Source organism: Aethalodelphis obliquidens, unplaced genomic scaffold (assembly GCF_003676395.1).
Source record: "Aethalodelphis obliquidens isolate GAN/ISIS:26980383/991018 unplaced genomic scaffold, ASM367639v1 scaffold1, whole genome shotgun sequence".
In the NCBI taxonomy this organism is placed as follows: Eukaryota; Metazoa; Chordata; class Mammalia; order Artiodactyla; family Delphinidae; genus Aethalodelphis; species Aethalodelphis obliquidens.
The window spans coordinates 69,674,462-69,700,558 of record NW_020837945.1 but is presented as its reverse complement, the minus strand read 5'-3'; the positions used below and the strand labels follow the sequence as shown (position 1 = coordinate 69,700,558).

At 44.2% G+C, this 26,097-nt stretch overlaps 1 protein-coding gene across 7 annotated transcripts in view; it reads right to left on the bottom strand.

The window, feature by feature from the left end:
- KALRN (kalirin RhoGEF kinase) overlaps nt 1-26,097 on the bottom strand; it is a 637,474-nt gene that overhangs the window by 265,194 nt on the left and 346,183 nt on the right. For all 7 annotated transcript variants that reach the window (XM_027106834.1, XM_027106844.1, XM_027106853.1 and 4 more), the window contains exons 13-15: nt 23,413-23,587; nt 10,246-10,441; nt 4,202-4,368 (exon numbers count right to left, since the gene is read on the bottom strand). In XM_027106834.1, coding sequence (XP_026962635.1) covers nt 4,202-4,368; nt 10,246-10,441; nt 23,413-23,587 — 538 coding nt within the window. The remainder of the gene's footprint in view (nt 1-4,201; nt 4,369-10,245; nt 10,442-23,412; nt 23,588-26,097) is intronic.

Below are 26,097 nucleotides of genomic sequence, written 5' to 3'. Positions count from 1 at the left end.
GGATACCAGAGGAACTTAGCTCTGCAGAAATGAGGGATGGGAAGAGTATTGCTGCTTGGGGACTTGAGGGCTAGGCAACCAGTTCAGCTCAGTCAGGGGTGAGGGGGGAACTGAAGATGGAGATCTATTGGTTCCTCAGGTCAAGGAAGTTCAGATAACCCCGAGTTAGAAGCATGGATGTGGTTAACTGGACGTGAATGTCCAAAATGATGACGCCACCTAAGCTGGGCAAGCTGGACACTGTAGCCACGTGGGCTGGGGAAGCTGCTTGGCTATGGCTGTGTTCTCTAGGCCACACTGACAGGAAAGCTATGAGGCTGCACTGAAGGACACGGAGTCTAACTCCTGCTACTGCAGATGACTTATCACAAGGCACAGTGATTTCTGAAACTCCAGCCACAGGAAAATCGTCAGCCCCTCAGGTGGTAACTGGGAGCCTGTCATATTTCTAGTGTTTCTCAGTTCTAAAAATTCACAATTTATGAGATTATATGTGTTCATCCCTCAGGGTTTTATAGACTATGACTGTGTGTCTTCCTAATTATCTCCATTTTGAAACAAATGGCTAGTCCTTGTACCTACGGCTGCCTCTCTTTTGGATCTACTCCAACTCCTTTCTAGCTTTTATGTACAGTGAACAGAATGAAACAGTATTCTATACAGGAATATGAGGTGAGGATATTTTCTCCTCTGATTTAAATTTCCATCTTGATCATATGCAAATTTTGGCCAGTATTTGGTCCACAGGGGTAATTTAAGTCAATGTCTTTAGTAGACAAATGATAAGTACAATTTCTTTCCCCAAAGCTTAGAGCTCCAACATCTTATAAATCCATTTTGGCCTATTTTCTGCTAAATGCATTGCTCTGCAGGAAACATGGAAATTCACTTAGTTTTATGACCATTAAATAGGTTTTTCAAATCTTCCTGAATTATCTAATAAATGTGAGGCTATCCTTACCAGAGTAGCAATTTTCCTGGAAAGCAATCAGAGCATTCTGTGGGGTCTGGGGAATAATCTGAACTATTTTTCTAGAAGAAAGGGGGCATCTGGGTGGTCTATGGCTCTGGACCATAGGAATCAGGGGAATGGTTTCCCTTCAAGATCCAGCATTTCTCTGGAGACGGACGTTGGGGCCATTTATCTTAGATACAAAGTCCTATGTAATCCCTCAGAAAGCAAGTCAGTTGCATGAATCAGTTTCATTTGTTCTAAATACTTGAAAATAATTTTCAGTCAATGTCCGTGACATTACCTCTCCTCAGAGCTTCAGTTTAATATAGTTGTGGTGTGACTGCACATAAGGTTGTGAAGGCCAAATCTAAACCTTTACTCTCTGAGCTCTAACGACAGAGCTGTATCGTAACACATGGTGGCCTCTCCCTTTCTCTCCCCGTTGATGGCACTTCAGTTAAGGGGTCTCTTTCTTTCTCTTTCTTTCTTTTCTTTTCCTTCCTTCCTTCCTTCCCGCCCTCCCTCCTCCCTTTCTCTCTCTCTTTCTCTTTCCCTTTCTTTTTTTCTTCCTTCCTTTCTTTTCCTTTTCTCTCTCTCTCTCTCTCTCTCTTTCTTTCAGTATATTCAAAAAAGAAACTCTCAAGCTAGTGTCTAAATTTAGCCCAAGTGATCAGTACTGACGTCTAAATTAAGTCCCTCTTTCCAAGCGTCAACAGCTTCCAAGTCAATATTTCCTGCTCCACCAACTTCCATCAAACGCGAATGCTTTGTCGGAAACTGGACCAGACGACCCCTAAAGGAAGAGGCACACTAACAAGGAGAACAAGCTTGTCTAATGAGGCGCGGTGGCTTAATGGAGCAGTGGTCCCTCGGCACCTCCAAGGGCCGCAGTCCTTCGTGCTTTTCCTAAAGGCTGACCCCCAGCAATCCAGTGCCGTTTTGAACTACAGTCCCCCTGTGTGTCATCCTTGCCGTGGTGGAGAGAAGGAGAAGGAATGTTCTCACTCCTGCAGAAGAATTCTTTTTTGTCCTCCAATTCATGAAACACTGAACGGGAACGTACACAGATATTAGTCAGGCCTGATGATCCATACATAGATAATCTACTTTCCCACTCAACAAACTACCTATCCTGTACAGAATGGATACTTGGAGGATGAAAACTCATTTCATTTCCATTTTCATCTCAGCCAAGAAGAACATAATTAGGAAGTTGGCTCTACTATGAATGCTGTAGCAAAAATAAATAAAATAAAAAACCAGGAACAAAAGCAAAATTATATATTTCATTTCCAAGTCAATTAGGAATATGTCTCCTGTTATCTGGTTTATTGAGAAGACGTGAACAAACAGTAGAGGAGAACTCCCATGGCCTGCTGAGCCCACTGCTTGGTCGGCCAGGTGTAGGCCATGCCTGCCCATCTTCTCAGACATGGCGCTGTGGAGGCCAGGGAAAGCCCGGACCGCATTCTGCTGGAGAGCTTCTGTCTATTTCTCCTGGAACTCCAGGGTGGGAGTGGGGTCCAGCAGAGGCAAATTGTAGGACCTTGAATTTCAGAGGCTTGGGCTCAAGCTTCAGCTAAGTAGTCAATAGGCCCTGGGAGCACTCACCCTACGGTACCTCAGTTTCCTCATTTGTAAACTAAACGTCCACCACTTTCTCTCACGGGCCTGCTCTCCTAAACCGAGATCACGAACGAGAAAGTACTTCTCATGTGAAAAGAAAGTACTATCATTACTGCCAAGAGATTCAGAATTTGAATACTCATCACTGCTCTGGGCCTGCTAGGATTTCTACCACGTCCCCACGAGTAACAAGTCTCACCAGACATTCAGGTGTGACCCCAGTGTAATTAAACAGAAAACAACCTGGATGGCAGTGCTGTATCTGGCTTTGCCTGGGGCTCAGTGATGTTACCTGTGCTCAAGATTGATCTTTAGCACAGAATGTGTGGACTCTGAGTACTCTTTGGAAAAGAAGGGGAGCAGAGGAGATCATTTTTCACATTATAATAAATAATATATAATTAAAACATAGGCATTAGCAAGGAATACCCTGAATAAAAGGGACCGAGCAATAATTAAATAAAATATGATGTTTTTGTTCCCTGTGCTAAATTAATAGACAAACTTAAAAGCTCTAGCAGTCACTGAACATAAGAAAAAACAGTTAAAAGAGGAAGATGTGTCTCTGCTTAGGATGTTTTGGGTGGGGCTCTCCCTAGAGGAAGCAGGGGGACAGGGCTGCTTGGAAGAGTCTGGAGCACAAGGAGAAAACACTGAAGTGCTATGAGCTCTGCCCTGCAGGGAAGCCCTCCTGCACCCGTGGAGGGTGAAGGTGAGGTCTTTCCTCAGTGTGACCTGGCTGGTGACCTTTCTAAGCTTTGGTGACTTCCTCTGAAAGGGGAGTAATATCTGCTTCACAGAATGGTTGTGAGGATTGATCAAGAGATAGGTATAAAAGGCACACAACACTCAATAAATGGAACTATAATTATATTTGTATTTCTTCAATCCCACTTTGTCTAAATAGGAAATCCCCAATAATTATGCTAAAAATTCCCACTTAGTCTGTTCATAATATAAATATGTAGTATTTTTTAAATGTGTCATTGGTCATTGTGTGTATGTTCCTAGAGATCCCTAGGAATGGCACAGGGATGTCCTTTAGAAAGACAGCTAGTATCATGTCTCATACAGGTAAGTACTCTTTTCTTTTTAAAATTGGCTTTAATGTGACTAGAACGTTTCCTTATAAGGACCGCACACACATTGAAAAGAATGATGGGAACTGAAGGATGGCTACCCCTTATTGATTCTCAAGTATATGTCAGGTCCTGTACTAGGCACACAAATTAATCAAGCTGGCTCTAAAGCCTGAATATGTTTATTGATACAGGCTTTGCATTTCCTCTGAACTCTGGGCAGGGCTGAGGATAGAAAGGAAGAGAATCGATTCAGTGACTGAGGGCAACTTGGAACAGCACTGAGGTGCTCTCCTTAGATTGTTATATGTCAGAGAAATAATGCACTTGTAGTTTGAGCCATTGTACCATTAGATCTATTTGTTAGAGTCAGTAGATAGCAGCCTAGCTTTCAGAAACGAATACAACCACTCCTTAACTTACCTATTTCCTAATTCTGGCTATACCGGTGGCTCTGTATGCCTTACCCCGTTCCAGGAGCAGGCCCAGGCCAGACTCAGCCACTGGGAAGCCCAGGCTGCAGGAGGAGGGTCAGGCTCACCTGTCTGACCTCCGCCTGGAGGTGCCGCAGTTGGAGACACTGCTCGAGCCGCTCATGGGTCTGCTCTGCGTTGAGCTCCAACTCGTGCTGCTTCTCCTGGAGAAACTCCAATAGCTCTTGCACCTGGGCTGCCAGATCAATGTCTTTTTCACAGATTAACTCAATTCCTGATTTAAACAAAATGTAAACCATCAAAAACCAGGTAGTACCGTAAAGACTACATTTCCTTCTATATGCACATGAAAGCTGGAATCTGGAAACAACCATCACCAGCACCCTCCTAACCTCTGCATATCCCTCAGTGAAACTGGATAGATCACCAGAACGGGTCTTTGTTTGGGATGCTCGAACCATGGTTTCTCTTTTGGATTAACTGATCCTTTGTCAGGAGACAACTCTTCAACAGATGATCAGCTCCTTATCAACTGGAGTCAAAGAGGTGGTCCTCTGGATTCCATCCCAGACAAGGCCGCATACAGCAGTCCCTGCCGGGCAGTTCGCCTACACCCAGAATATTCACAACCGAGCCTCTGGATCACATTGGGAAATACAAAACAAAGCCCCAGAGACCCTGTCTCAGGAACTTCTGCCAAAGGCACCCTCTCTTTTAGCTGGTCAGATGCCATTTACCATTGGATGCTAAGTCCATTCTGAAGAGAATAGTTGGCCAGTGGTGATTTTCTTAGCCAACTACTCAGGTCCCCTAAAAAAGCAACTCAGAAGTTCATCACTGCCGCCACCAACACACCTGCCTGACACAGTGGGGGCATATAAGGAAAGTCCGCACACGCTAAAGGAAATTCTTTTCTAGAAGCAAAAATAGTGCTTTATATAAGAACAATATGGGAGAGTGGGAAATTTTGTTCTGGTGTTACACGGTAATAATTTCAGTATCTTTTCAGGTTTATTTTTTCTGTCAGTTTCATAATTCCAAGGCCCAGCTCCTGAAATATCTGTGGGAGACAGAGAAGAGAACGACTTGTTCTTTTAGCAGTCAACTGCCTCCAGTTGCTGTCTGCAATCACCAAGGGGATGAGGTAGAGCATCTCCTTGACTGAAATAAAAAAACAAGAAGAAATACAAAATTTCTACCTTTGCAGCGCTAGGCAACATGGGATGACCCTTGGCCTCCATGTTTACTTTTTAAAATGTAATTTAAGATCCACCTGCAGAAGCGGATCCCTGTTTCCAGCCACGACGCAGATTTTCTTCCAGCTCGTTTTCACCCTGCATGCATCTCTGGTGTTTAGTATGCTGGGCCTGGGCAAAGTATCTCTCTGTGGGAAGCTCATGGCTTACACATGCCACATCACACGCAAATGGGCTTCTTAGCCTGGTGCTCCATCAAAGGGACCAGCCACCTGCTTAGAGAATCATCCAGAACAGGCTCCCTGCCTGCCCTGAGACTCCAGCCCTTCATTCTCATCTATCTTGCTTGATATATATATTTTTTAATGTGAGATGAACACAGGAAATAAAATAGGTGAAGATGGTGTAATCAGGCTAAGAACGATTGTTTTATATCCACTTTTCTTCCCTTCCTCCAGATCCACACTCCTTCACCCCAGAGTAGCTTGCATTTTGGAAGAACACAGGCCTTTTCTTTCCTTTTATGACACAAGTACAATTATTTGTGGCCCATTATTTTTACGTATATCTGTTTCCTCCAGACTGATGTTCACTCTTGATTAATTCAGTAAACATTAATATTGAGAATCTGCTATGGCGAGACATAACCACTCCGCTGGATACCGGGAACGTAAAGAGAAGAAAGGAGGAGCCCTACCCTCATGCTGCTAGCGAAGCTACGGGAACACAAATCATCCCAACAGAATTCGGTATGCGCTAGAATACCAGTAGAGTATACAATAGTCATCAGGCTTTACTGAACTTCTGCCACGCTTGTGTTTCTCCCACTGCATCCTCACGATGACTCCATATGGTTAGGATTCCTATAACTGCCGTTCTTCTGAGGAAGGTGAAGCTTAGAGAGATCGGGTTACATGCTCAAGGACACCCAGGTAGCGAGAGGTGCGGCCGGGATCCCAACAAAGGGAATCTCTCTCGCTCCTGGCTGTACCCCTAACCTCTACGTGCAAGGAGAAGAGTGATCCTCACAACCTCATTTTTTTTAAGTTAATTAATTTATCGCTGCGTTGGGTCTTCGTTGCTGTGCACGGGCTTTCTCTAGTTGCGGTGAGCAGGGGCTACTCTGTTGCGGTGCACGTGCTTCTCATTGTGGTGGCTTCTCTTGTTGTGGAGCACGGGCTCTAAGCGCCGGCTTCAGCTGTGGCTGGAAGGCTCAGTAGTTGTGGCTCACAGGCTTAGTTGCTCTGCGGCACGTGGGATCTTCCCGGACCAGGGCTCGAACCTGTGCCTCCTGCATTGGCAGGCGGATTCTTAACCACTGTGCCACCAGGGAAGCCCCCCACGACCTAATTTAAGACTTCATTTAAATGCTGGGTCTGGGTACTTTCCAGGCACAGTAAATTTGAAGCACCAACGCCACAGACTCCATAGAGTTTTCACTTAAAAACCTTGCATAAAGAGAGAACTTGACGCTTTAAACCACAAAAGCAACGTATGCACAGGATACCAGCTCCTGTCTTAGTCCTAAGGTCATGGGTAACAGTCACATGGTTGGTGACATTAGGGTGAAGACCTGGGCCATAACCAATGGGGGCAGTGAGGCTGAATCATGGCAAGTGAGAACTGGAGGGGACTTTAGGAATGAAGAAGGCCTGCCTGCCACACTGGACAAAAGAAGAAACTAAGGTCTACAGAGAAAGAACAGGGACTTCCAAAGTCAAAGTGCTTGTTGGTGGTGCAGCTGGACCTTGAATTCAGCCAGTGGGTTTACTCCACCTCGACTCTTTCCAGCAAACCCTGCCACTTGCCAACTTGAGGCCCAGTAGATAACCCTAAACAATGAGCAAGTAAAGAAACTGTTCCTTTTGCCAACTATTGCTAAGGCTGACGATTTAAACAAGGCTTTTGCTTTGGTTAGGGTTGTTGGCACATCAGGCAGATTTAGCAGGACCTGGCTGAATGTTTCAAACTTCATACCAAAAAATAAGTGTAAGGAAATTCCCTACTTCTCCTATAAAAATCCAATAAAAATCATTTACTCCTATAAAAATCAAAGCATAAGCCCTAATTATTTTAGCCTGGAGGGCTAAAGAGCAACCAAATTCTTAATTTTGCTAATTGTCCTTTTTCTGAGACAACAGTTTATTTTACCTCTAGTTCAAATATAGTTCATTAGACAGACAAGGTAGGTGCCCAACCCATTTATTGCCTCAGTCCTGTGTCTCTGAAGTACTGCCTTCCTTGGCCACCTAGGTCCTCGGTAAGGCCCACTCTCGGTCCACCTCCAACCTCCACCCCTGGACCCCGGCTCTGGCGTGTTGCTACCCTCCCTTCCTCCAAGCCAGAGATGAGGTTGACGCCTCCTCTGCAGGACAGGCACACGGCAGCAGACAGAGAGAGCTTCCCTGAGAGCCTTGAGGCCTCATGGGCTATGCCAGACTGAACAGCCAGCTGTTCCCCCTGTTCCCAGCAGGGGAACAGCCAGTCCCAGCAGGGGAACAGCCAGTCCCAGCAGAGACTGAAGAGGCCAATCAGGCTCTTCTGACAAAGCTCATTCCGAGAACAGGATATGTGGGGGTGGGCAGCCCATCTGCTTGGGGTGTTTTCACCCACTCAGCCCTCATGGTTAAGGTGGCTGCCAAGCACAGCCAGTCTTCAGGGACTGCCAGCTCCCGGCAGTCTTTCCGTTACCAAGGATACCTGGCTCTTGGACAGAGGTGCACTTGCCCAAGGTCACGCCAGCATCCTGCTCCTACGTGCCACAGGTTTTCAGGCAGATGAGGCGCTCCACCTGCCAGACACGTCCATACTGAGGGATGAAGGGATGGCGGATGAGCATCCCTGCAGAGTTTCTCTGCACAGCCTCTCTTCTAGGTACTATGTCTGCGTTCTCTCATGGTTCCGCATCTTAGTTGGAGAGCGGTCTATGGCGAGCATCGTGAGGACAAGTTGTAGGGTGAAACCCTGAGTCCAGACAAGGTTCTCAGCCACAGTTTCCCCCTTCCCTCATAAGGCCTTGAAAAGGTACAGCTGTGGCCAAGAACACTGCTTCTCAAACTTTAACATGCACACGATTTACCTGAAGATTTTGTTAAAATGCAGATTCAGATGCGCAAGTCTGGGATTCTGCCTTTCTAATCAGCTCTAGAGTGATGCTGCCAGCTGCTGGTTCAGGGCCCACACTTAGAGTAGGTCCTGATCAGTGGTCCTACATTAGTGCATCAGAATCACCTAGAGGGCTTACTGAAACAGATTGTTGGGCCTCACCCCCAAGAGATTCTGACGAGGCAGGTTCTCGGGATGGGCCCTTGAACTTGCATCTCTAACAAGTTCTCGGGTAATGCGGATGCTGCTGAGCTGGGACCACATTTGGAAGTCGTTGTCCTGGGGCACGTCATAGATATCAGCTGCTGTGATTTAACCATCAAGATGAAAAGCAGTGGTTCTCAGCCCTGGCTGCACAGTGGTATCACCTGAGGAGCTTTTGCTGCTGCCCAAGTCCCATTCAGGGGTGTTAGATCACAGCATCTGGGCATCGTCATTTTAAAAATAGTCCCCAGATAGACTATGATGTGAATGAAGGGGCTTCTTGGAGCTGTGTGGAGCGTGGGCTGCACCCTGTAAACAGGCCTGGCTCTCATAGGCAGTTGCAGCCTGTTCACAACAGATGAAAATTCAAGGAAAGATTATACTGACCAAAGTAAATAGAATTTACTAGATTGTCTCTCCTCTGGTTAGAAGTGAAGTTCCTTTGAATGCTGCTATGTCCTCTATCAGGTCATTAAGAGAAACACAGTACCCTAAAGTCAAGCCTGCCTGACAATCTCATGATTTAAACATCTTTCACAATCAGCAGGGACATGGACAGACCATGTTTTAAAGAGTTGATGGCTTGAGGCCCTATCTGCTTCTTCCTGGAGGACCCGGGTGGGTGGCAGTGTGGAGACCTGGGTTCCGGCACTTCACTGGTGTGAGTCCAGATCAGTGACTTCCTCTTTCTGGACTAGTTGGACGAGGGGACAGCTATGGCTCTCTCCGGTTCTAACATCAAAGGCTGTTCTAGAAAGTGGCAGGTGTAACATTAAGTGTTCGTGGACTTGTTGGATAAACAGTAAATAGGGCTTCCCTGGTGGCACAGTGGTTGGGAGTCCACCTGCTAATGCAGGGGACTCGGGTTTGTGTCCTGGTCCGGGAGGATCCCGCATGCCGCAGAGCGGCTGGGCCCGTGAGCCATGGCCGCTGAGCCTGCGCGTGCGGAGCCTGTGCTCCGCAATGGGAGAGGCCACAGCAGTGAGAGGCCTGCGTACCACAAAAAAAAAAAAAAAAAAAACAGTGAATAAATCCTGAGCAGGAAAAGAAGTCAAGCCTGGGTAACTTGGCCATGTGTTTTTTGAAAAGTTATAAAATTTATATGACCTCGCCATAAACTTTATCAGTACTTCTTACACTCAAGCACAGACAGTTTTAAGAAAAATGAGGACAGAGAGGCCTGGACTGGAATGAGGAGCCGGCTCTGGCAGTGGAGGACAGGGCAGGAGAGTGTGTGCAGGGCACAGGGGTGGGACAGCAGCATCCGTACGTACATCTGAATACAATTCACAAGGATGCCTGACGGCCTTTGCAGCCCACCTGGTTTATTTCTCCAGACCACCATGTTTTTGTATCTGTGCTAATTTCCATCATTGGTTTTTCCCCTTCTCCCCACAGCACCAGGAGAACCTGGCCCTATTCCTATTTTTATCATAGCCTAACTGGGCAACCTCAGACAAACAATTTCAGCTCTCATGCTTCCGTTTCTTTTTCATGGGGTCAAACGTGGGGTCAAAAACCTCTGTTCCTTGTACCTGTGGGAAGAGAATGAGTGAGTGGAGCGGAAGGGCTTGTTGGAGTCAAGCTGCTGTCCTTGTCTTCATCATCTCCCCACCAGAAGCAGGAGCACGGGACAGGTCGCCTACCTGAGGCCTGGACCTCCATGATGTACTGGTGCAGATCCTGGCCCTGCTGGATGACCTCGAAGGTCATGTTGTTCATGGCTAGCTTCCGCTCTGTGTGGCGCTGCAGCCGCTGCTCCGCCAGCGTCAGATCCTCCGTGTTGAAGTCATTCATCTGCCGAAGCAAGTCCTCATTCCAGGCATCTAGCTCTGCCGTCACCTGTGAGGGAACCACCATCAGTGCAGGCTCACTGGTCCACAAGAGCCTTATTAACTAACCCAAGCTTCACATCTGTCTCTACTTTGCATCTCTTTTTTGACCCCTAGACTACGTTTAAGCAATGGTGCCATGCACCCACGTACGCATGCCTTTAAAAGTGTTCTCCCTGTGTTTCAGTGTCTATAGCAGCAGCAAACACTTACATGATGGATTATGGTTTAGAAAGGTTTTCACACTCCATCTCATCCTACTCCCACAGTAACCTGGAGAGGCAGGCAGGGTGGACATCCCAGGTCCATCTCACAGAAGAGAAGCTGACGCTCACTCACACAGATGGAATGCTTTGCCCAGAGTTCACCCTGCTCATGAGGGGCACGACCTGAGGACAATACTCAGTTCTTCTCCTGACTGCAAAGACTTTGTCCACCATACCACAGCCGTTGTTGTAAAGATTTCAGCATTGGAGAGGGCCTCAGAAATTAAGTACTGAGGCTAACTCTTTTCAAGAACCAGAAACAGGGGGCTGGAGAATCCCAGTAAATGGCCCGAGGTTACACAATTAGTTAGACCCCAAACCCAGGGGCCCTGATCTGGTTCCCATGTTCTGTTGTACAGTATTCTCTCTGCTACAATGGCTGATACCAGGAAGTGGTAAAAAAAACGAGGTGTAAATGTATAACTTACCTCTAGAAATCCAAGCAGATTAAACTCTATTGAGGCATGAATGAGTCTAATGAAGACTGAACATGTAGTGAAGGAAAACCTTGCCCTAGTATGACTTTGCTAATTGGTTATTGCTCTACACCTTCACTCCCGTGATGTGCCCTCGTTTACTCGCAAATATGTGCCTGCAAATGGAGACTGAATCCTATTCTTCCTTTACAATCGTTGCTGTCATCCACATAGTAAGAACTCAGAAGTATTGAATTGGATAATTTCCACCTGATACGTGAATCAAATAAAACCTTTTCTAAAATGGTTTTCAGGTCTGTTATCGCATGCTAGCCTTGTGGTAGCCCTGTGACGGCAATGGCACAGGTGCTGTCACCCTCTTTTCTGGGAAGAGGCAATGGAAGCCTCACCCCAGATCACACAGTTGCAGTATGGCCCAGGCAGCCTAAGCACACGGCCCAGAGCCCAGCTTAGTGATTTCATCATGCTGGGTCTCATCCCAGCTGACATGTGTCATAACCTTCCCAATTACCAAACACTGCTGTCCAGGAGCATCAGGGGACAAAGAGAAGGAAAGATGCAGCTGAGAGATGGTGATGTTCCATGCTGTGCTGGGGCCATAAAGGCTGGGATGGGAAAGGCAAGCAGTCCCTTGTGAGGGGCTGCCATCCCGGGCACAGGATTCCACTCTTTGTTTAACAGTAAGACTTTCCTCCACTGAAAGTACACTTTCTCTCTTTGAAGCAGAAATGGGGAACTGTAAAAATACTACCTTCAGTGTCATGGGTTCTCACCTCATGCTGCCACCTCAACTAAGGGATCCACTGAGCTCAGCCCGAAAACCTAGTATCTACTTATTGTGGGGAGCCCTTGGGGATCTGGGAACCAGCAGGTTGGTAGGCAAACAGGTTTTTGTTATATCCTTATTTTTTTTTTTTAGATTTTTTTTTTGATGTGGACCATTTTTAAAGTCTTTATTGAATTTGTTACATTATTGCTTCTGTTTTATGTTTTGGTTTTTTGGCCGCGAGGCATGTGGGATCTTAGCTCCCCGACCAGGGATCGAACCCACACCCCCTGCATTGGAAGGTGAGGCCTTAACCACTGGACGGCCAGGGAAGTCCCTATATCCCATCTTTGAAAAGCACTCCATTCTCTAACTAGAGAAAGGAGTTAAACTGAGAAAAATAAGATAACTTATAATTTATAAGAGATAATTTATAGAATGAATAGGCCTTTGTAGACTAGGCCTATAGCTACGTTTTTCCTTCCTGTATTTAAAAAAATTGAAGTACAATTTACATATAATAAGATACATAAATTTTAAGCATTCAGTTCTATGAGTTTTGACAAGTTTAGTTACTGGTGTAGCCATCACGAAAAACAAAATATAGGACCTTTCCATCACCCTAGGGAGTCATCCTTTCCAGTCAGTTCCTGCCCCTGCCCCACTTCAGGTGCCATTTTCTGATTTCTATCCTCACAGATTCTTAGATTCCATACAAATGAAATCATACAGTATGGACTCTTTCATGTCTAGCTTCTGTGTTCAACACACTGTATTTAAGATTTATCTGTATTGTATCAGTTCATTCCTTGCTACTGCTGAATTCCACGGTATAGAGATTCCGTGATTTGTATATCTATCCTCTAGCTGGTGAACCCCTGGGTTGTTTTCAGTGTTTGGCTATTACGAATAAGGCTGATGTGAAAGTTCTTGCACAAGTCTTACTGTGGACACTGGTTTTCATTTCTCTTGAGGGTCACTTAGGAGTGCAATTGTAGGGTCATAGGGTAAGTGTATGTTTAACATTCCCAAGAGGAATTTCGCATTCCCTGTGAAAGTTCTAGATGCTCACCATCATTTCGTATGATCAGTCTATTTAATTTTAGCCAAGCTAGTGGGTGTGAAGTGGTATCTTATTATGGTTTGAGCTTGTATTTCCCTGATGACTCATGGTGGTGAGCAGTTTCACATGCTTATTGACCGTTGGTATCTACTTTTAGAAAGTGTTGAGTTTTTTGCTCATTTTTCAAAAGCTAGGTTATCTTTTGACTATAGATTTGTAAGAGTTCTTAATATATGCTGGATATAAGTCATTTATCAGATAATATATGGAAAATAGACCAAACAAAATTTTTAGTCCATTTCCCTGTCTACAAGCTTAAGGAAAATAAAAATAAGAAAACAAGCACGAGAGGAAGAGTCTGTCTTTTCTTTACATTTTAGTTTTTGTTTTGTTTTCATGAAACTGAGTCTATAAAGAAGCTGTTTGCTGCAGGAAGATCCCAGAGGGGTCCCAAGGTCTGAGTCTGTGGAGCAGAAAGGCAAGTGTCGAGGGTCCTGGTTAGGGCAGAGCAAAGGTGAGGTGCTTTGGTTGGGGACAGTGAGGCTCAGAGGTCTGGTATCTTGGGAATCTGAATCTAAAGCAAATGTGAAGTATGCCTAGGATTCTATATCTGGTGTTTCTATATTCCTGCCTTCCCCTCCTCCACCCCTACCTCCCAATACCATTGAGCTGAAGGACCCAAGTCTGTCATGAAGCCTGAAGAATGAGAATTTCAAGGAGCTTCTCAATGCAACAGCCTGCCTTCCAAGTCTCGCTCCCTGGGTCTACACACAGTCATGTCTGACTCTCTTCCCAAATCCCCAAGAACTGATGCCAAGAGCCTTGAAATAGTCTGATTTATGAATTTCGAATGTTGGCTGGAGTTTAAATATTTTCTTTCCTGAGTATTTTCTGTTTCCTCAAGGAATATTCTGTCACTGGCTTCCCTCTCTCCACCTTCTTTCTGGGGCACAAGGTTGGCATTATAGCAGGGGCTCTTTTTTTTTTTTTTAAAGAAAAAAATTAGTTTTCAAACCTGAAGCTTGCTTTACAGCTAATGAACAAACCTAGCTTTCTGGTCCCATCTCATGCTCTTCTGTTATGTGAACCAGGCATCTGGTTTACTCCCTGATCCTGAGAAGTAGCTCTGCCCTCTCCAATCACCTTCTCTGGTCCAGCAGCCCTGAGACATCCTTGTCCCTCCTCCCAGTCTGTTCAAGTCCTCACTGCCCTTCAAAGTCACCCCTCTGTCATGAAGAGCTTCACGACACCCCCAAAACCTGACGTTTTTCTCCGGCTTATCTCATAACATGGGACATGGGCTAATTTGCTAATACAGAGACAAAGCCATGAAAAGAAAAACCTGTCTGGGGATTGATCTGGTGATCTAACTCCATTTGGAAAAGAAACCTGGAAGAATTTGTACTAGGCAGAAACTAGGGCCTGAACCAAATGAGTGAAAGATGGAATAGAAAGTACCCACAGGGCATTCAGCTTTCAATCCACCTATTTTGCTTTCTCCTTCCACTCCATTAGCACCATCTCGGCTCCTGGCTCACTCAGCTCCTCTCTGGGCTCCAGTGGCCTCTCTCTGCCTCACTCTTCTGAATTAATTGGCATGTGAGGATATGAGAGATACACTGGCAGTGTTTCTATTCTAACAATTATCTACTCTAGAGCCACAGCCACAAGGAAAATCCGAGAAGGAGGTGAACAGGAATTTAGAAAGGATAAGAGGCAGTGGGAAATGGGAAGACACTTCAAAAAGCTTTCCTACCAGATGAGATTCACTGAACCCAGTATTCTGCGGCCAAAACCTGACCCAAGGGACTTGGTTTAGCAGTAGCCTTGGGCTCTGTTCTCAGAAAGCCCTCTTCACTGGCTCCTCCCATTTTCTGGGTCCTTCCTAGGAGGTATGTGTAGAGAATGCTTTCTCCACTCACCCCCAAGTGTACCTGCCTGAAACAGAACTCACCTGTCCCTCTCTTCCCACTTCCTGTGGTCTATTCCCATCACCTTAGCTCTTTATTATCAGCTGCAAATTTCACCGTGTAGTCCTTTTCTTCTGATCATTTTTAGATGCTGGTGATCGTGGTGAAGATGATGATCATGGTTAAAAGAAGATTCTACCCTGAATTGTGCATCTATTATGGGATAGACAGTGTTAAGCATTTGATTTTCTTTTATTTCATCCTCATAGCAACTCTAGGAGGAAACGAAGGCACATAGAAGTCAGATCATTTGCCTCATGGTCTCAGAGCTGGTGGTGGCAGAGCTCAGCATTCAACTACAAAGTCCAGGGCTCTTAACCACGGTGTCATATCAACAGAGCTGGTCTAAGAACTAACTTCAGGGGATAGCTTTCTTTTTATTTTTCTCACTTCAGAGAAGTGCCTGTTTAACCTTTCCCCTGTTTTCTTCTCTAAAAAACCCCCACAAACTCCTGATAACTCCATTTTCTTCACTTCACATGAACCTTTGAAATTAATCATGTGCTTCAAACAGATCAATAAACTGTGTGTTTGTGGCCTTATATAATGCCAGGAATAATTTACCCATTCAAAAAAAAAACCGCATAGCTTCCCCCTAGTAGGATATTTTTGTTGAAGAGGTGGTAAATTGAAAAAGTTTGGTGCTTTGTGACCACCTAGAGGGGTGGGATAGGGAGGGTGGGAGACACAAGAGGGAGGAGATATGGGGATGTATGTATACATATAGCTGATTCACTTTGTTATACAACAGAAACTAACACACCATTGTAAAGCAATTATACTCCAATAAAGATGTTAAAAAAAAAATTGACACTGAGTATTTATACTCAGTATAAAGGTCACGTTAACCTATCTAGAATTCTCTGGTTTCCCAGGGGCCTTTGCCATGAACAGGGAACACATCTGCAATCCGGCATTGGGGTGTGAACACTGGGACAAACGCTGTGGCAAAGAGAAGTGTAACCTGCCCTCTGCATGGGCATGTTCTCTGTATGGCAAGCGCAAATGCCTGTGGCTCTCACAGCAGTTACGTGAACACTCAGGGATCACCTAACAGGACTGGGTAACAAATTCAGAGAGAAACAATGGGGGAGAATAAGATGGAATGTTTGCTTAAAATCTGGATGCAAATACATATACATATGTGTATGTATGGACAGCATATTAGTATCGGGTTGGCCAAAAGATTCGTTCGAGTTCTTCCATAACATCTTATGGAAGAACCCGAACAAACTTTTGGCCAACCCAATATATATTATTTAGGTATTTTATTAACAATAACAATGCTGACTACAATGTATTAAAGTATTTATTAAGTGCTAGGCACTTTGCTAAAAATGTTCTATGTGTTAACTCATTAAATCCTTAATAACCCTATGGGGACTGGGAATTATTATTCTCATACCTATTTCTCAGATGAGGAAACCAAATGAGTAACTTGTCTAAAAATCACACAATTAGTAAAGCTGGTGAAACAGGTTTCAAACCCAGGCACTCTAACTCAAAATACTGCATACTCAACGACTGCACTATACTGCCTCTCAGCAAAGGGTGTGTGTGTCTGTGTGTATCAACGCTGCATATGTTATGTACATTAAGGTCCAGTCCCATTCCAACTAACAGTGGCGAGGAAGGATCCAAGGCATTTCATTGTGGTAAGATGCTCTGAAATACATGAGCTGTCAATTGCAAATGAACATCTTTCTGTTCTAAATATAAGGTCATTATTTGTCTTAAAACGAGAAGAGCAAAAGCTAAATATTCTCCACTGACCTACAAGTGCTGGCTGATAGGGAAAGACATATTGCAGCTAAAGAGACAGTCTCACTGCACGGGAAGGGCTATTTTATCTATAATGGGTATGTACATTGATATGCATTACCACTGTGAAACTAAAATAAACTAAATTACCATAGTCATTTGTTCTTCTTGTCTAGTCTAGTGTTGTTTTTTTTCTGTTAATCAATTTATAAAATGATGAGGATTAGTGAATTCTAATACTGATTATTTTAAAAGTATATCATAGAATTTCCCTCTGTTTTAGAAATATATATAACCTGTCTAAAGAGTTAAAATATTTCTTTATGTAGCTATAAGAAAACTTTTGAGGATACTGCAAGAGTTTTCTGGAAAAGCAGAAGGACTTAGCAGTAAAGATATCCACTCGGTTGATTTTTGGCAAAAAAATGTAAGAACATATTGCAACACTGTAACTGATGAGTTCCAATGTTTGGACACCTAATTTCTATTCCAATTGGATAATTTGGATAATGGAACACAATTTTTATGACCAAGTTCATGTTCTCTTTTTCATTATCATCATGATTAAAACTGAGACCTTTTATAATCATGACTGATCTTGAGTCTTTATTTTGCCCATATCTTTGCCTCTTAATCAGTTTGAGACTTGTAGGACTCTATTCTGTTTTCAAAAAAATCTCTCCTCTGTTGAAGAGCTCCTCTGATGTATATTGTTCACCGATTCTGAAGTTTATCAATGCTTGAGTGTCAGAATGGGTTTTCTCCTGTGAAAGCTAACCACCCAGTGCTGGAGCTTACATCGTTTCCTTCTACTGAGTTCCCTGTTATCCTTACCAGAAAGGAGAAGCAGCATTTGAACCTTGATAATGTCACCTGACTTCAGGTCCACAGCCCCTTACCCACCCCATTACAGAATGATCTGAAAGCTTCCATCAGGGATCTTTGATAATTTGCCAAAAACAAGTGACATGCCGGAATACTAAAGCTGTGTAAATAATCCTTTTTTTTTTTTTTTGTCAAAGGAAGATGTTAGGGGAAACTCCCAATGATCCTGAAACCAATTTGACAAAAGTCTAGAAGAAACTATCAAATAAATATTTTGTGAGAATTTTGGTTTACTGTATTGTATTTATTCTGCATTTCCTTTGCAAATGACTTGGGGTACATTTAGAAAATGCTGTAGGAATCCCAAGGGAACCCACAAAAATTAATCTCAAACATCTCATTTTCTTTCTTGATATAGTTACTAAGTTGGTGCATTTAAGCCATGTTACAAACATGGAGAACAGCAAGGCTTTGCAGAGTCTCACACTGTATCTATGGAGGAAAGGGCTATGAAATTGGACTAGAAGATGATGTGGTGCTTTGAAGGAATGATTGTGCAGGCTGACGGCTGTGTCACCAAAGGAAAACTTCCAGTGAAGCACTGCAGAGCCCTGCCTGACCTGGTCAATATTTCAAATTGTTGAAATACTGATAGCAATAATAAATTAAATTTATTTTGATAGGCTGAAGAACTGGGCCTAAAAAAAATAAAATAAAAGAGTAAAATTTGAGAGGAAAAATACATAAAAAGCTTTCATTTAAGTTAAAAAAAAAAAAGTCAGTGTATTGGAAGCACATATCTTGAAAAGACAACCAGGGGCTCTTAAGGGAGCACAAGCCTCAACAAGGCAGAAAAGGCCCCTATCTCCTGGGCTGTGCTGGGAGAGCGCCAGGGTCCTGGACACATAGCTCCCAAGGGGTGTGTGTAAGCCAGCGTGGCTAACTACAGTCCAGCCAGCAGGGGGCAACCAGGAGAGGCACAATGTGTACCCAGAAAGCAGCGAGTACATCGGAGCTATGTCCCACAGAAAAGGGCTGACAATAAAGAGAAGTAGTTATGGAAGTTTTAGAGTCAGAGGGGACTGCAGAAATAACTTACACAATCTCAACACTTTTCAGATAAAGGAAAAGAGGTCTGTGATGAACATCTTCAAATATTTTTAAGGCTGCCAAATAAAAGGAAGCAGATTTGTTCTGTTTTTCAGAGAACAGAACCAGGACCAAAGGGTAGAAGGGTGGAGATCTTGGTTCAACACACTAATGAGATCCTGAGCTCCCTCCTCTCCCCAACCCTGCTTCTGGGCTCTGGAGATATTCTGGTAGAGGCTAGATGGCATCCTTCAGAGATGCCAAATCCTACCCGCCAACTTTTACCTGTCCTCCAGGTGTCATCTCATTGGGCAACCTTCCAAGTGCAGCCTGAGAAAGCTAAGCATTCCTGTCTCAGCGTTCTCATCAAGCTGTAAGCTTCTCTCTGTCATAGAATGATCACATTACAGGATGGTTCTATTTCCATGGTTCTCCCCAACTAGCCCGCTAATGGCAGGGATTGTTTTATCCTCAATGCCCAACACAATTTTTGGTACACAGTAGGCGCTCACTAAATGTTTATCAAGTTGTATTGACAGTAGGTGCTCATTAAATGTTTATCAAGTATAAAACGTGAAAGGCCTCTGCATACAACCAATTGCAGAGTTGAGACCACCAGTGCAAATTACAATCAGCTTTATCTCCTCTAGGCAGAATTTTCCTCCCTGAAGGCCATTTTCCTCAGCCTCAGCCTGGCCCCAACTTGTCCTAATGTGAACCCCATGGATTTATAGTTTGCTATTCCATTCCTTACCTGGGTTAATGATGCAGATTAATTTTCAGGTACACTGAGAAAACTTTGGTTTTAATTATAGAGTCAGAAATTTAAAAGAAAGATCATAACTGTGGCCTATTTTTTAGTCCCTTGTATACAGTATCTTTCTTGGTGTCATTCCTAGTACTCTCCAACATGGGTATGCCCACCCCAGGGGATACCCAAGATTATCCATTGATAACAGAGAGAAATATTCTCTGTATATAAATAAGCATATGTATGTGCATATATATTATATGCACACATATTTGATCAAATCAATAAAAAAAGATACGATGTTTCCCTGGACTTTCATAGGGTACTGACACCAGAGTCTCACTCGGAACACATGGCAGGTGATGCGGTGGGCAGGGCACCTCAGGGACGGTGGAAGGACCACAATGCAGAGGGGCGGACCAGCTCATTTGTTCAGTTGCTTTCAGCATATTTCAAAGTATTGCTGTTTTCATGTGTCCAGTTAAATGGACTTTTCTATTATCTAGTTTTAACTAAACTACCCTTCACAAAAAGACGTGGCTTAACACGGTTCCTCGAAGAAACTACAGTTTGAAGATAATACTAAACATGAAAGCACAAGAGAACTTTGAACTCTTTGCAGCCACATGATGGGGTAAAGAAACAATGACAATCTAATCAGGTCTGTCAAGAAACCAGAAGCAAAAAATAATTGAAAATTATCAAGAAGACTATTTGAAATATGGAACCACAGCTTCTAATGAAAGAGTCCAACTTCACCCGAAAGGCACAGTGAATTTTGAGACCATTAGTGATAGTATAACACATGTTTAATTTATAAATTAATATGGATGCATATATAGGGGGTTGCAAGTTCAAAAATATTTTATTGAGAGAGTGTCTAATCTCAAGAGTTTGGAGACCACTGTCCTGTCCCTGCTTCTAAAAATATTTTTTTATTTCTTTCTGATTAATTGTAGAAAAGGTGAAATGCACGGAGTTCTCAAAAACAAGAAGAAATTATCCATATTCTTACCACCACAAAATAAACATTATTTGCATTTGGTGAAGTGTCTCTTCCATTACAACTGCTTCCTGTAACTTATCTTTCATAGGAGGCTGAACTTACAGGGAAAAAACTGTAAAGAGCATCATGCTCCGCTATGGGTCACTTCCTCTAGTCTCCAGGGAGTCTAAGAAGGAGTGTCAGGAATGCAGCTGCAGTCCTGGTTTCTGAACATTTGCCTAATACATCTGGGATAAGTTTCACTCTCAGTGGGCGTACCCCCTGACCCCATCCCAGGTATACTCTGGAAGCCATATAATTAAGTAAAAAGAGACTGGTGCCGCAACTCCTGTGTTACCTTAATTTTAAAATTAATTAGCCCATGCCAGCCATCAGTGACATGGTTAAGGAGTCACACTTAGATTACCCAAATGTCAGGGGAGCAGGTCAGCTCTGGTTTTCAGTAATCCCTAGGAATTCCGAGTATGTCCATCAAATGCCTTCCTTTAGGAAAGGAAACCATAGCTGTAGGTCCTGCAGTGACAGCCTCTGCCCTGGCTTATATCAGCTCCAGCGTGGCTCCCATTACAGAAACCACCCTCAGTTTCACACTCTGAATCTTCTCTAGAAGTTTGCCCTTCATCCTCACAGTGAAACCCTAGCTGGTATTTGAAATAATCTCATCACCCTCAAAAATAACTTCTGACGATCTGACTTGAAGGAGAAATTTTCCATAGGTTTGGCAGGATTTCCAGTTCTGTCTAAGATGAAAGGCAGCATTTCCCTAAGGTTTGGGCCACACCCGAAATGGGGAACAAGACGCCCTCTAAAACCTGGGTGCAGAACTAAATTTTTATCACCCACATTTTTAACTCCCTCATTTGGTCTGTTTATTATGTTTATCTCCCTCATTTTATTAGACCCTCATACTACTTCCCTACTTCTGGTTTGCTGCATACCAAGCTGTCCAAGTTGTTGTCAGGGCGGGAGGGGAAACATTTATACAAACAAAGGCTGAGAAACACAAATCCTACAATTTAAATATCAAACTCTTCTACTGCAACATTTAAATAGGATCCAATTTTAAAGTATTTGATTTACAATCAACTTTTTTTAAAAAAAAAAAAGAATATCTTTTTACATATGCTTTGGATTGGAAATGGATTTTCCCAGAATTACTGCAGGCAAACACACCGGAGTGATGCCCCTGGCTGATGTCAGGGGTACAGTTCAAGTGGCAAAGTGAAACTAACTGACCTGTTCTGGAAATAAACCAGCAACCCAGACCTCAAAACCACAGCCATTTCATCAAATAAAGCTTAAACATCCAAACCCTCAGGTTATTTCCTCCCCCTTAAGCATTTTTTGATGTAGACCTGGAATGACAGGAGAGTAGATAAAGAATACAACAGTCAAATCCCCACACCTGCTAACATAATTCTCCCATGGATATATTCACTCTCGGTGGGTGAGGACCATGGGAAGGCCTGCAGCCAACGCTGCTGCAACCAAACATTACCTGTTTATTTCGGTGAGTCTCACTCCCAACTACCAAAGAATAATAACTCACGCCCCCTCTTCCCTTTCTTTATTACCTTTGTCACCCCACTTTCATTCCTTTCTGCATACCAACGTCTCTAATTTTCCACTGGCATTTTCATTGTTCTTTCAATACATGTTTGAATACTGTCTGCCACCTGAAATCCCTTTGAGTGTAGATTCAAGATAAACTATAAATAAGAAATATAAATAAATTTACTTGAAGCTATGGAATAAGTTGGAAGGATAATCGAGATCTAAATTTAAAGACTTATCTTTTCCTTTGTTTCAGAAACTGTCCAGAAAGCACCTTTCAGAACATGACATCTTTAAGCAAAGAAGCTGCAGTGGCTTCCAGGAAGTCAGGATAGCAGTGAAGAAGGGAAAGGTCATAAGAGAGTCAGGGAGAGGAAGGATTGCTTTAGGACTGCTTTTCGTTTGTTTGTTTGTTTTTACATCTCTGATTCTCATTATAAACATTTTTGGTCTCAGGATTGAAGAAGACGGCTTCTGTTGCCAGGACAGTTTTCTGGTCCTGCGTGGGATTGCGAATGACATTGGCATTGGGATATTGGAGCATACAACATTTGAAAAAATAATAATTTTCCTTCCAAACCAGTTCCACAGAAGTTTCCACAGATATTGTTGGGAAGATCAATCCCAGAGCCCCAGAAGTCCCAACTAGGAGGAGATGGTTGGAATGCAAAGTAAAGTTTTAATGAATGGTAGAGGGATAATTAGTTTTCCTTCACAACACACCAGCCAGGAGCAAAGAGAAGATATAGCTTTTAATTTAACCCTTTGCCATCCCTGAAAAGGACAAAGCGCCATAGGTGTTGAATACTCTTCACACCCCAGAAACCCTATTGGCCTGGCTTTAGTTACTGTGTCAAAGCAGAAGATAATAAAAGGTGGATATTATGTGGGGCAGACAGTATTAATAGGCATCACAAAGAGGACATAAATATACCAGAAGAGCGGATTCTGACCTTCCCAGAATGAAGTGAGGAGTCAATGAAATGAACCAGCAAATGTCCTCCACATATGCTTTACTTTCTTAACAAGCAGAAAGCAAACTGAGGATTCGGGTCTTCCTTCCTGTGTCTCCTGACTTCCTGGCTGCTGTGTGAGTCCATCTAATCCCTGATCTACAGTTACCAGCTGAGGAGACCACCTAATTTTATCACCTTCCTACTCATGAAGCTATAGAATCCTAGTCTGCCTCAGTCACCAAACAGCCAACTCCACGGTCTGCCAGGAACCAAAGTGCCAAGTAGGAGTCCAATGCAAGTCAACAAAACACTTCTCAATGGAGTAATCCCAGACAGACAGCGAGGAGAGGGGCTCTGCTTGGCCGCCTGGGTGAGGGGGACTGGAAGGAATCCAACACGGTGGAACGTGAATTTGCTGATTTCCAGAAACATATCAGGATGCATAATCCCCTCAGGCTACTGCGTAGCAGTCCTTCCAGTTCCCGGGGCACTGCCCTCGGCCACCTCACCTGCCCAGCACCTCCTCCCCACCTGTACCTCAATGGTGTACTGCTCAAAGATGCGCAGCTGCAGGAAGATGTCCAGCTTGATCTTTCGCTCATGGAACAGCTCCTCCATCTGCACCTGGGCGTCGTCGAGCTGCTGCAGCACCGACTCGATGTGGCTGATGGAGCTACTGTGGGGCGTCTTGTTGCTGGACACAGCCGAGTCCCTGTGGCAGAGCCGGGGAGAGAAGGGAGGGGCCTTGACATGTTCACAGTGACAGAGGAGCAGGGGGCCTTCCTCGTCTGAGTGAGGGGGACGGGAATCTACTGTGAGCCTGGCACTGTCTGCTCAGTAGGTGAGCCAAAGCTACTGTACCCTCTTTGGGGTTCCTAGCACTATAGCTCTAAGGCTTGCTGCTGTCCAGACAGAATCATGACAGGATCAAATGAAATAATGCATGCAAAAGGGCTCCACAAACGTTACAGAAATAGAATGGTTCCACACATATATGTAGTCTAATATATACATATTTCAAGACACATATACACAAATACACATATCACAATACATAAGGGTAGATAAATTAAGGCATATGTAAAAAAAAAATCCTTCCTAGTTTTACCTCACAGGATCATGGTTAAAATGAGATCATGGCTGCCAAAATTATTCATCCCCTTCGTTAAGTCCATGCCAAAGTTATGGGCTAGTGTTATTACACAGGCTTCAAGCTATACTCAGGAAAGCTTGGGGTCTGGAGGCTGCAAGCCTGGCTTAAGTCTCCCTCTGACATATATGGGCTGGTGACCTTGGGAAATCACCTCCCTGAGGCCCAGCTGCCTCCTGTAAAGTGGGCTTAATAATCCCTGCTCTACTCACGGCACAGTTTGCTATTAAAGAAGATGGCATGTGTAACCGCGCTTTGTGACCAGGAACGTGCTGTATGAATGACTGTTAATCCTGAAAGGACTGTGATATGTCAGGTGCTGACTGGAGATGGGTCCAGCTGTGGAGTAGAAGCTGGGGCACAAGAGGCTGGACAACCAACAAAGGCTTCAGAGAGGATGAGCCCAGAATTGGGTGTTAGAAGAAAAGGATGAGCTGAGTAGATGAGAGGGGTGGGCTTTCTGAGCAGAGAGGGTCTATACAAAAGAAGCAAGGGGAGGTGGCATGCCACAGAGGGAACCAAGAGATAAACGTATTGATCTGCTTAGACAATTGAGGTGGTGGTGACACCTCCAGAGTCCATTATAATAGGAAAACTGCGGAGTTCAAGAAGTTCAGATTCTACAGGACCTTGACTGAGTAAGCTAGAGCCCTAAAACTTGAAATAAACAAGCACATTCATTATCTCATGATACCTTAGTTTCTGACACAGTTTAAGAAGTCAGAGGGGAAAAGCATTAGTTTTGAATGGTCTCATCAGCAGCCTTTCTGAAAACCAGGTCCTTCTGGCCTGTGTTTGTCTCAGAAGCAATGGTATCTGAGCTCACGCGATTTCTAGACGGAGCATAAAGCCAGTTTGTGAAGAGCCTCCCTTTCTGTCATCTAGAGAGCTTCTGATCCCTCCCTTCTCACCCTGACCTATTTGGGTATGAAAGCCCACTACTGCACAGCTTCCCCCAGCCACGAAAAGAACTCAAGAGGAGTACTCAACACTGCGTATTATGCATTTGCTAAGCAGGGCGGATGTGACTATTCTTTCTGACAGCTCCCCTCAGTCTTTCTCTATCACCCAGCTTCCAGAAGGAAGAGGATGATTTCTGGTCACTTTGTTCAGCATCTCTGTCAGTGTCACATTCACTAGGAATCACAGAGATGATATAAAAACCACCTTAGGTGCTCCGGTGATCGGTGCCAGAGGAGTCGTGGAGGCCTAGGGAAGATGTGTGCACTGGTATGTGCGAGGCATCCTGCCAATGTCCACTAGGCATCGTTTGCTTTTTTGATTTGACTGGTCTTGATATCGGGGAGGGGAGTCCAGGCTAGCATCAGACAGGTGGGGGGACGAACAGTCGCCAGTGGTTCTTGTCACACGCCTATGGTCCTCTCTGAAGTCCGTGGAACTTAAACTTGTAGGACAGGCGTCAGCAACCTCGTTGCCTTTACCATCATTGAGTAGCCTTCAGCCCTCAGGTATGGCGCAAGGTTGGCAGGGGATAAGAGCGAGTGGCAGCTCCACAGACCCAGCCCCACAGAGAGGCTAGCCAAGCTTGTGAAAAGTACTTGGAGAGAAAATGTAAAAGCCGTCATGTAATTCTAGAGCTGACAAGCTCCTAAAGTGAACCCCTTAATCACACAGACAAAGCAGCTGAGGCCAAGAGAGGTTAAGTGGCTGCCTACTATTTGGAATTTTCTTCAGAAGCAAGTAACAGCGGAGTTTCCTAGGTAGGCAGACAAAACTGTCACATATTATATATTCATGACGGTGAATTGGGGGAAGAAGGGAAAGAGGCTGTCTCGTTGGTATGCAAAAGAGGACTCAGAACATCTCATGTGCATGTTTAGAATAGAAATGATTAATCCAACAGAAAAACATGCCAGGGCCATCTTAAGGTAAGCTCTCATTGTTTATTTAATTGGACAACTGGTATGGGGTGGTGGGGAAGCCCTCTCCAACTGAAGTAATTCCCTCTGGCTCCAGGACTGTCCTGGGACTTGTTGATGAGATTATTTCTGTCCAGAGCTGGCAGAGGTCCCGGCATTCAGTGATCTGAGGCTACAAACAAGTCCCTGCAG